A 12,230-nucleotide genomic window follows, 5' to 3' on the forward strand; every position below is an offset into this window, starting at 1 on the left:
TACACCATATATATAGGTTTCAATCACCATTTCATTAAACTCACGTAAGCACATTCATTTTGCTTTCACAATCGCATTATTCTTTAACACCTTCTTCCTTTACCTTACGCTTTTCATCAGTAATTCACACTTTTACATTAATCATCACGATGAAGGTATCAGAGATTGAAAAGAAAGATGACACTAAACAATTTCTTGCTGAGAGACTGAAGAGTCCCTAAGCAAGACCATCCAAATCTGTGCTTAAATCTCCTGCTACCAGCGCCGTAACTGAAACTCTAAGCAAACGCAAAGTGACATCTCCCCTCATTGGCTCTTCCGCAAAAAGGATTACGCAATCCAACTCAGTTACTCCTACTGAGCCCGAGACTGGTAATATTTGCGCACTTTTTATTTTATTATTTTCGCTTTGAGTAATACCTCTAGTATACTTATGCTAACACATCTTTTTGTTATTCGTTTTCAGCAGCAACAACCATCACTCCTCCACCAACAACACAATTAAGTTCTCCTCCTACTTTTGATCTTTCCAAATATGAAGATTTCTGGCGCACTCCACCCAGCTCATTAAAATCTATAAAGGTGGATGGCCTTCAAGGCTATTTATGCGCATCCCTAGAAGCTGCTCTGGATCAAAGACATCATATGAAATTATCTCTTCCCCATAAACTGCGTGCTGAGTTTAGCAAACTCTCTCATGGCGACGTTTTTACTGCTTTGCTCAAAATTTCTTTATGATATTTGCATCTTCATTTGATGCAATGTCTTGTGAAGAAAACTTTCTTGATTTTTTGAAAAAGGAACAATCCAAATTTACAAAAGCCCAATCCGAACTTCTCGCAAAGATAAACAACTATCTTCCGTAACTGCAGAGCTACAGATAGTAAAATAATCAGCAGAGGATTTGAAAAAAGAACTATCAGAAAAATCCATCGAAAAGGATAATCTCCAAGTGGCACATGATGCCATGAAAAACAAACTTATTATATCTCAAACCGACTTGAATGCAGCCATATCCGCGAAAGCAATTGCGAAAACTAATTTCGCAAAACTTCGCGAACATTTGCCTGTGCTTGGGCAAAAGATTATGGATTCTCGCCCCGTTTCTCAGCGATTTGAAACATATGTTACAGCACTACAACAACTTGAGTGAGTCAAGTTTTTGGGAGAGATTAGTAAGGTGACTGTATTGCCGGAGCCAATGCCGGAATACATTGAAAAGCTCATTTGTCCTCTTGAAGAAGCAGAGGAAATGGTCGCATTAGCCAAAGAAGGAATTCGCGAAATCCCTATTCCACAACTGGATGCCATAAGTCAAGACAAAGATGCTCTCATCGAAGACATCATTAAACTAGACTTAGACAGCTAGGAATAGGTTTTGGCAACACAAGCGTAACATTAAGCGCATTTATCATGTTTTTATATTTGCGCTGTAATTTCTGCGATGTTATAATAAAATTTTCATTTATCAATTGCAATTGTTATTTTTTATATATAGCGCTTAAGAGTATTATCCATAATTAGTAGCATTGTCGTTTGCAATTTCATTGTTCATTATTGTGCACATAACGACCAATTACTTTATGCGATACAACCTGTATGCGCGTGTATTATGCACATTATGAATCTTTTAAGTCCGCCGAAATGATCCTTAGGCACAAAGTTGTGTTTCTTGCGAAGCATCCAAATATGACTAAATCAAATACCTTGGGCAAAAATTTTCGCGTTTCGCTCTTTTCGCATACACTTTGAATTATTTATATTAACTAACAAGTGGTCTTTACCATCACTTTGTATAGTTGAAATCTTATTATTGATACTATGCTTGAAAGTTAAATTATGCACAAATATACCATCTTTATATTTGAGAGAAATTTAAACTTTATTCATTTCGCACAACATTACAATCATAATTCTGCTTCATATAGCACTAATCATTATATTGCAACTTTGCAACAATTCTACGCATTTCTTTTCATTACATGTAGTATCTTTTCAACAAAGTAGCATGCCACGCGTTAGGTATGTGACGCCCTTCAATATCTTGGAGCTTATAAGAGCCCGCCGCATTGATTCCCACTATCTGGTATGGTCCCTCCCAATTGGGTCCCAATTTTCCAAGTTTTTCAGCAAGACTTGCTTCATTATTTCGCAAAACCCACTCACCAACATCAAAGGCTAACACGCGCACCTTCTTGTTGTAATACTTGGCAATTTGTTGCGTATTGTTTGTCTCTCTTATTGCAGCCATAAGCCTGCGTTCCTCAATGAAATTTAAATTTTCACAAATGTTATCTGCATTCGCACTTTCATCAAAGTTAGTGACCCTATGCATCTGGACAAAAACTTCCGCGAGGATCATTGCTTCTGACCCATACACAAGGCTAAAAGGTGTTTCACCTGTAATTTTCTTGAAAGTTGTGCGATGAGCCCATAATATATTTGATAGTTCATCAACCCACCCATTTCGCTTTTCATTCAAATGCTTTTGAATTCTGCTGACAATATCGCGGTTAGTTACTTTTCATAGCCCATTTGCTTCCGGAGCGCTACCGATGTGAATTTTTGGATTATATTCAATTCTGCACACCAACTTAAAAATGGGTCTTTTGCACTCTGCACCCCATTATCACTTACAAGTTCTCGTGGGATGCCAAATCTGCAAACAATGTATTCCCACACAAAATTCCGCACTTGTACTCCAGTTATTGTGCGCAAAGCTTTAGCTTCCACCCATTTAGTAAAATAATCAATTGCCACAATCAGAAATTTTACATTCCCCGCCCTGGGGGAAATGGTCCCACAATATCAATGGCCCATTTATAGAAAGGCCATGGCGAATTAATTGGGATCATGTCATGACGTGGCTTTCTATTCTGCGGCGCTTGCCTTTGACAACTTTTACATCGTTTAACTATTTGCGCAACATCACGATACAGGGTAGGCCAAAAGTAACCCATTCGCATTATTTTCACCGCAATAGTTTTTTAGCCTGAATGAAGAGCACAAGATCCACTATGCACCTTCTCAATAATCGTTGCAGCCTCTGCAGGTCCTACGCACCGCATTAACGGTCCCAGATATGATTTGCGATACAACATATCATTTTCAATCACATACATAGGGGATCTTTCTCGCACTAATCGAGCTTCTTTCTTATCCTCTGGTAGTGTATTATTACATAAATAATGCACTATAGGATCTGTGACGCCCCGTACAAAACCATCGTATACGATTCATCAACAACAGGATCTTTACATGGTCAAATACTACATGCTGTTTGAAAACCAGTTTTGCATTCATAAAAAGATAGCGTTTACAAAAGATAACGTGACACAAAGGTCATTACAAATTCATTATTTGAAAAAAACATAAGTTACGAATTCAAGATAAAAGTTTCATGATTGAGACATCTCTAAGTAATGAAGCGGAAATCTAACACAGCAGGTCCATAACAGCAAGTCTATAATACCAAGACAGCAAGTCTAATAGCAGAAGCAACATCGTCTAAGCACCTGAGAAATACATGCTTAAAAGTCAACACGGATGTTGGTGAGCTATAGTTTGTAATCAGTAAAGTAATGTAGACCACGAGTTATCGTATTCAAAACAGTATGAAAAGTATATGCTTATCCGTGAGCACCCGGTAACTAACTTAACGTAATAGTAATACCCCCTAAAAGTACACTTGGCGAGTGCATATGTCCTCGAAGTATCAAACACTCATTAAATGGTAGCGCGACTAGCTCGAGTGGGGATGTCAAACCCTATGGATCCATATCTAATATTCGCATTCACCGTTTCAAAACCAATGATTAAACGTTACCGTGCTAAGGGGAATCTTTATGCCGTTATATAAACTACACATATGTAAAGTTTAAGTTCTCGTGTCAAGTAAGTAAAACATAAAAAGGGCATGTATTCTCAGTCCAAAAAATAGTTAAAAAGTAGTAAGGGATGCTATAACTCACAGTGATAAATGCGGTAAAGACGATACGAAACGTATGCAGGTAGTAAGTCGGTCCGAAAGGTCATCAACCTAAGTCAAAGGTCACTAGGTCAGTATGTTGTACCAAAAGGTTAAAAGTGAATAAATTAAGTCTAAGTGTCATCATCGACATCATCATTATCATCATCATTCATCAACACTAAGGTAAGTTTAACAAGAATAGAGATCGAAACAAAAGGCTGACTTCGGACAGCTGTTACGACCTCTATACAAATAGAAAAGATGCATAGTCAGTGGCTATGGCTCCGTATGTGAGTCCTCTAAGTGCTGACCCATTTTCAGAACCTAACTCATCTTCGTTTGACCGTGGCGACGGTATAAGTGCGAGTATGTCAGAAATTTCAGCACAACGTTACAAGGGCGTAGTGACTTTCGGAGGGCCATAAATCCTAAACCGTATATCGGATTAAGTCGAGGCCTAAATGAAAAGTCATCTACTAGAAACGAACTATCTGAAAATAAATTTTCTAGAATCCCAGGAGTCTGATCAGATCCCGAAAATAGCAAACAAGTGCTTCGGTGAGGTTCTTGGTGCTTGATGCTCATCACGGTTCTCATCCTTGATGCTTGTAAGCTTCAAGTGTATAACTCTTTGATGTTTTAGCATCACTTTGACCAAGGTTAAACCATCAACACACAACTAAAAGTAAAATCTATCATTCTACAAGTTTTGAATATCAAGATTGCCTCTTTATTGCATGAATTCAATAAAGCTTCAACCTTTGTCCATTTTACACAAGTTCATGCATCTATATCATATGTGATGATGAAGACTTGATTTTTATCATCACAACAAACACAAAAAGGTTCCAAGTAAGTGAGATCTATAATAATAACTTAGATCTCAAGTATTAAGAAAACCCTAAGCTAGAAAGCTTGGATCTTTACAAGATTAATGGGACCATAAGCTAGAAAGCTAAGATCTTTAACAAAATAATGAAAGTAATGAGACCATAAGCTAAAAATCTAAGATCTTTAACATAATAATGAATCCATAAGCTAAAAAGCTTGGATCTTTAGTGTTCTTGAAGATCTTGAAGCATAAAGCTTGGATCTTTAAGATACATGAAGATTACAAACACAAGTTTGAATCTTTATAACAAAATAATAAGATTAAAGCTAAAAAGATTTAGATCTACAAAATAAGAGAAGATTCAAATCTAGAAAGCTTGAATCTTCCATGTTCTTGAAGGATTCAAACCCAAGTTTGAATCTACAAGATGTAATCAAGATCAAAAGCTAAAAAGTTTGATCCCTTTGATGATGATGATGATGTCGTGGGTGATGAAGGGAGGAGAAGAAGAAATAAATCAAAAACTTACACTTTTAGAGTGAGAAAGACTAGAGAGAGAATTAGAGAGTAAATGTGTGTAAATTGTAAATGTGATCAAGTGTGAAATGAGTGAAATATGGCTTGTATTTATAGGTGGTGAGGTGAGGGTGGGGTGGTTTAGGCCGTGGGTTAGTGGTTGGGACAAGGGGGACACCTTTTTTGCTTTTTGGTTAATGGTTGTCTAAAGTAGGTGCTTATGTTAGGATCCCATGCAACATTAAGGATAATGCTTAACAAAAAATGCTAGTATGTTCCCTCTAATAAATGGGCATTTGTCTTTCATTAATATGGGTCACTAACTTATTTAAATTGGGCTAATTAAATAGTCCACTAGCTAGTGTAGGGTGGGCTAAAGTCCAACAAGGTAGAAAGTCCAACAAGACTAACTAGTGTGCTCTAGTAAATTACTAAGCGTAATTAAGCATTCAAAAACCCAAGTAATTGTTATTATAAAATAACAATTAGTATTTCGTAGTCTTAATATTCCGGTTACGACAAAAGTTAAACGTGTACACAGTACGCAGTTCGTTCTAAACGTCAAGTGACACTAACGGTCATAAAGGCTTCCGGGGTTCAAGTTAAGTAACCTACGTACTTAAAGGAACATTTTAATATATAAACGAAAGTAATCCACATGTAGAAAGTTCCCAGAGCATAATATAGTTCAGTACGCACAAATACGCAGTTTCGCAGAAAGCACCAAGCACAAAAGCAAGTCAAAAAAGTCGGGTCGTTACATTACCCACCTGTTAATGAAAATTTCGTCCCGAAATTTTAAGCTGAGGTAGACGATAGAGTTGTGAAGAGGTGAAGATACTTCTGTTTCATCTGATCCTCTCGCTCTCAAGTAAACTCAGGTCCTCGTTTTGCATTCCATCGTACTCGGACGATCGGAATCTTGTTGCGTTTCAAGTTCTTGACCTCACGGTCCATAATTTCGACAAGTTCTTCCACGAAATGGGGTTTGTCGTCAATCGTAAGCTCCTCGAGTGGTATGACGAGTTCTGGTTCGGCAATACACTTCTTCAGATTCGACACGTGGAAAGTGGGGTGAAAAGCAATCAACTGAGTCAGAAGGTCCAAACGGTAAGCAACGGGTCCAACACGCTCCAAGACTTCAAAAGGACCAATATATCGCGGATTCAACTTCTCACACTTTCCAAAACGGATTACACCTTTCCAAGGTGCGACTTTCAACATAACGCAGTCACCGATTTGAAATTCGCAATCTCCACGTTTAAGGTCGGCATAGCTCTTCTGACGATCACGGGCCGTCTTGAGCCTCACTTGAATTTGGACAATCTTCTCGGTGGTTTCATGGACAAGTTCGGGACCGGTGAGTTGCTTTTCACCGACCTCGGCCTAACAAATAGGAGAACGCCACTTGCGGCCATACAACACTTCGAAAGGTGAGGCATTAATGCTTGCATGATAGCTATTATTGTAAGAGAATTCAGCTAGCGGTAAATGCTTCTCCCAGGTTTTTCCGAAATCTATAACACAAGCACGTAACATGTCCTCCAGGGTTTGAATCGTGCGCTCGCTCTGTCCATCGGTCTGCGGGTGATATGCGGTACTCATGTCGAGACGTGTTCCCAAGGCTTCTTGTAAGGAATGCCAAAATCTAGAAGCAAAACGGGTATCGAGATCTGAGATAATCGATAAGGGTACACCGTGTCGAGATACAACTTCCTTTATGTATAATTACGCCAGTTTCTCCATCGTATCAGTTTCCTTCATGGCTAGGAAGTGTGCAGATTTAGTAAGACGGTCAACGATAATCCAGATGGTATCATACCCTCCTACCGTCTTCGGTAGCTTTGTGATGAAATCCATTGTTATTCCTTCCCACTTCCACTGCGGGATTTCGGGTTGTTGAAGTAATCCAGACGGCTTCTGATGTTCGGCTTTGATCTTAGAACAAGTCAAACACTTTCCAACATAAGCTGCAACATCCCTTTTGCGGTTCGGCCACCAATATTGAACCTTAAGGCTGTGGTACACCTTACCATCTCCTGGATGAATCGAATACCTTGACTTGTGGGCTTCGTCTAGAATAAGGCTCCGTAAATCCCCATAACTAGGTACCCAAATTCTTCCGGCAAAGTATCGGAGTCCAGTCTCCTTGACCTCAAATCGAGAAACGAGAATGTTCAAGTGCTCTTGAGAAATATTCTCCTCCTTGAGAGCCTCATCTTGAGCTGCGTGGATCTGGTTATTGAGATTCGTCTGAATGGTAATGTTCAAGGCACGGACACGAAGTGGTACCGTTATCTCCTTTCGGCTCAAGGCATCGGCTATAACATTTGCCTTGCCAGGGTGGTAACGAAGTTCACAATCATAGTCGTTCAACGTATCAATCCATCGACGCTGTCTCATATTCAGCTGCTTCTGGTCGAATATGTGGAGGCTTTTGTGATCGGTGAAGATAGTACTCTTGGTTCCATAAAGATAGTGTCTCCACAGTTTGAGTGCGAAAATAACAGCTCCAAGTTTAAGATCGTGAGTAGTGTAGTTTCTCTCGTGAATCTTCAGTTGTCGGGAGGCATAAGCAATAACCTTCTTCCGTTGCACCAATACACAACCAAATCCATGTTTCGAGGCGTCGCAGTACACAACGAATTCGTCACTGCCTTCGGGAAGTGATAAGATAGGTGCGGAGGTCAACTTCTGATTCAGGGTTTGAAATGCCAACTCTTGCTCGGCTTCCCAAACGAACTTCTTCCCCTTATGAGTTAATGCAGTCAAAGGACGCGCAATCAGAGAGAAACCTTCAATGAATCTTCGGTAATAACCGGCGAGACCTAGAAATTGGCGGATATGAGTCGGAGTAGTGGAGGTTTCCCACTTGCTGATAGCTTCGATATTTGCAAGATCAACTACCCTGATCGCTCACGATATGACCGAGAAATTGAATTTCATTCAACCAAAATTCGCACTTGGAGAATTTAGCATAAAGTTGCTCTTGTCTCAAGAGTTCTAGCATGAGTCAAAGATGTTGCTCATGTTCTTCTTCACTTTTGGAATAGATGAGGATATCATCTATGAAGACGATAACGAACTTGTCTAGATATGGCTTGCATACACGATTCATGAGATCCATAAACACGGCAGGTGCGTTGGTTAAACCGAATGGCATCACAAGAAACTCATAATGGCCATAACGGGTTCTGAACGCAGTCTTCATCACATCGCTCTCCTTCACCCTCAACTAGTGATAACCTGATCTTAAATCAATCTTGGAGTAAACACTGGATCCTTGCAGCTGATCGAAAAGACCGTCAATTCTAGGAAGAGGATACCAATTCTTAATCGTCAAATTGTTCAGTTCACGATAATCGATACACATGTGGAAAGATCCGTCCTTCTTCTTCACGAACAAAACAGGTGCACCCCAAGGCGATGAACTCGGTCAGATAAATCCACGGTCAAGCAATTCCTGCAGTTGACTCTGCAACTCTTGCAATTCGAAAGGTGCTAGTCGGTAAGGTGCGCGGGCTACAGGTGTAGCTCCTGGTACTAGATTGATCTGAAATTCCACTGATCTCGGCGGTGGTAATCCCGGTAATTCTTCTGGAAAGACATCGGGAAATTCGTTCACAATTCGCACATCCTCCACGCTTTTCTCTTCAACTTCTAGCTTATTCACATGTGCCAAAACAGCAAAACATCCCTTCTTCGTAACCTTTTGTGCCTTCATGTAACTAATAAGGTTTAGCTTCGGACTACATCTCTCTCCGTAAACAATCAGTGGCTCACCATCTTCGCGTGGTATACAGAGAATCTTCTCACCACAGATAACTTCGGCTCTTACCTTGGACAACCAGTCCATACCGACAATCACATCAAAGCTTCCCAACTTGATGGGTATAAATTCAATCTCGAAATCTATACCAGCTAAGTTTATTATACCTCCTCGGCCAATTTGGTCAACTTTCTCAAGTTTTCCATTGGCTACCTCAACAGGCATAATCTCCTCCAAAGGTACTAACGACCAATCTATCTTAGAGCAAAAGTGTCTATCTACATAACTCCTATCGGCACCAGTATCAAACAAGACAGAAGCTAATAGGTTGTTGATAGTGAATGTACCTGTGACTAAGTCAGGATCCTCACGGGCATCTCGGGCGTTCATGTTGAAGACTCTCCCACGTGCTGGCCCGCCATCCTTCTTCTTGTTCGGACATTCCTTTTTGAAGTGGCCTTGCTGGCCGTACTCAAAGCACTTCCTGGGTCCAATCAGGTTTGTCCTCACAGCCGGGGCGGTGATCTTACAATATTTGCCGATGTGTCCAGTCCTCTTACACTTTTCACAAACCACGTTGCAGTACCCAGTATGATGCTTATAGCATCTCTTGCACTACGGAAGGTGAAATGTCCCGTTCTTATTGATTAAAAACGTTCCATATTAATTGATTTCGTTGCGAGGTTTTGACCTCTATATGAGACATTTTTCAAAGACTGCATTCATTTTAAAACAAACCATACCCTTTATTTCATCAATAAAGGTTTAAAAAGCTTTACGTAGATTATCAAATAATGATAATCTAAAATATCCTGTTTACACACGACCATTACATAATGGTTTACAATACAAATATGTTACAACAAAATAAGTTTCTTGAATGCAGTTTTTACACAATATCATACAAGCATGGACTCCAAATCTCGTCCTTATTTAAGTATGCGACAGCGGAAGCTCTTAATAATCACCTGAGAATAAACATGCTTAAAACGTCAACAAAAATGTTAGTGAGTTATAGGTTTAACCTATATATATCAAATCATAATAATAGACCACAAGATTTCATATTTCAATACACATCCCATACATAGAGATAAAAATCATTCATATGGTGAACACCTGGTAACCGACATTAACAAAATGCATATATAAGAATATCCCCATCATTCCGGGACACCCTTCGGATATGATATAAATTTCGAAGTACTAAAGCATCCGGTACTTTGGATGGGGCTTGTTGGGCCCGATAGATCTATCTTTAGGATTCGCGTCAATTAGGGTGTCTGTTCCCTAATTCTTAGATTACCAGACTTAATAAAAAGGGGCATATTCGATTTCGATAATTCAACCATAGAATGTAGTTTCACGTACTTGTGTCTGTTTTGTAAATCATTTATAAAACCTGCATGTATTCTCATCCCAAAAATATTAGATTTTTAAAAGTGGGACTATAACTCACTTTCACAGATTTTTACTTCGTCGGGAAGTAAGACTTGGCCACTGTTGATTCACGAACCTATAACAATATATACATATATATTAAAGTATGTTCAAAATATATTTACAACACTTTTAATATATTTTGATGTTTTAAGTTTATTAAGTCAGCTGTCCTCGTTAGTAACCTATAACTAGTTGTCCACAGTTAGATGTACAGAAATAAATCGATAAATATTATCTTGAATCAATCCACGACCCAGTGTATACGTATCTCAGTATTGATCACAACTCAAACTATATATATTTTGGAATCAACCTCAACCCTGTATAGCTAACTCCAACATTCACATATAGAGTGTCTATGGTTGTTCCGAAATATATATAGATGTGTCGACATGATAGGTCGAAACATTGTATACGTGTCTATGGTATCTCAAGATTACATAATATACAATACAAGTTGATTAAGTTATGGTTGGAATAGATTTGTTACCAATTTTCACGTAGCTAAAATGAGAAAAATTATCCAATCTTGTTTTACCCATGACTTCTTCATTTTAAATCCGTTTTGAGTGAATCAAATTGCTATGGTTTCATATTGAACTCTATTTTATGAATCTAAACAGAAAAAGTATAGGTTTATAGTCGGAAAAATAAGTTACAAGTCGTTTTTGTAAAGGTAGTCATTTCAGTCGAAAGAACGACGTCTAGATGACCATTTTAGAAAACATACTTCCACTTTGAGTTTAACCATAATTTTTGGATATAGTTTCATGTTCATAATAAAAATCATTTTCTCAGAATAACAACTTTTAAATCAAAGTTTATCATAGTTTTTAATTAACTAACCCAAAACAGCCCGCGGTGTTACTACGACGGCGTAAATCCGGTTTTACGGTATTTTTCGTGTTTCCAGGTTTTAAATCATTAAGTTAGCATATCATATAGATATAGAACATGTGTTTAGTTGATTTTAAAAGTCAAGTTAGAAGGATTAACTTTTGTTTGCGAACAAGTTTAGAATTAACTAAACTATGTTCTAGTGATTACAAGTTTAAACCTTCGAATAAGATAGCTTTATATGTATGAATCGAATGATGTTATGAACATCATTACTACCTTAATTTCCTTGGATAAACCTACTGGAAAAGAGAAAAATGGATCTAGCTTCAATGGATCCTTGGATGGCTCGAAGTTCTTGAAGCAGAATCATGACACGAAAACAAGTTCAAGTAAGATCATCACTTGAAATAAGATTGTTATAGTTATAGAAATTGAACCAAAGTTTGAATATGATTATTACCTTGTATTAGAATGATAACCTACTGTAAGAAATAAAGATTTCTTGAGGTTGGATGATCACCTTACAAGATTGGAAGTGAGCTAGCAAACTTGAAAGTATTCTTGATTTTATGAAACTAGAACTTTTGGAATTTATGAAGAACACTTAGAACTTAAAGATAGAACTTGAGAGAGATCAATTAGATGAAGAAAATTGAAGAATGAAAGTGTTTGTAGGTGTTTTTGGTCGTTGGTGTATGGATTAGATATAAAGGATATGTAATTTTGTTTTCATGTAAATAAGTCATGAATGATTACTCATATTTTTGTAATTTTATGAGATATTTCATGCTAGTTGCCAAATGATGGTTCCCACATGTGTTAGGTGACTCACATGGGCTGCTAAGAGCTGATCATTGGAG

General features: G+C 38.2%; 1 protein-coding gene across 1 annotated transcript; it reads right to left on the reverse strand.

Annotated features, from left to right (window-relative positions):
• Window positions 1-1,978: 1,978 nt before the first annotated feature.
• On the reverse strand, window positions 1,979-2,966 carry LOC139849134 (uncharacterized). Its single transcript, XM_071838803.1, has 3 exons — window positions 2,776-2,966; window positions 2,591-2,659; window positions 1,979-2,498 (listed from the first exon to the last, which is right to left on the reverse strand). Exons 1-3 carry the CDS (start codon window positions 2,964-2,966, stop codon window positions 1,979-1,981), a joined length of 780 nt encoding a protein of 259 aa, XP_071694904.1.
• Between the last annotated feature and the right edge of the window lie 9,264 nt (window positions 2,967-12,230).

The sequence above is a fragment of the Rutidosis leptorrhynchoides genome, chromosome 5, assembly GCF_046630445.1.
Source record: "Rutidosis leptorrhynchoides isolate AG116_Rl617_1_P2 chromosome 5, CSIRO_AGI_Rlap_v1, whole genome shotgun sequence".
Lineage (NCBI taxonomy): Eukaryota > Viridiplantae > Streptophyta > Magnoliopsida > Asterales > Asteraceae > Rutidosis > Rutidosis leptorrhynchoides.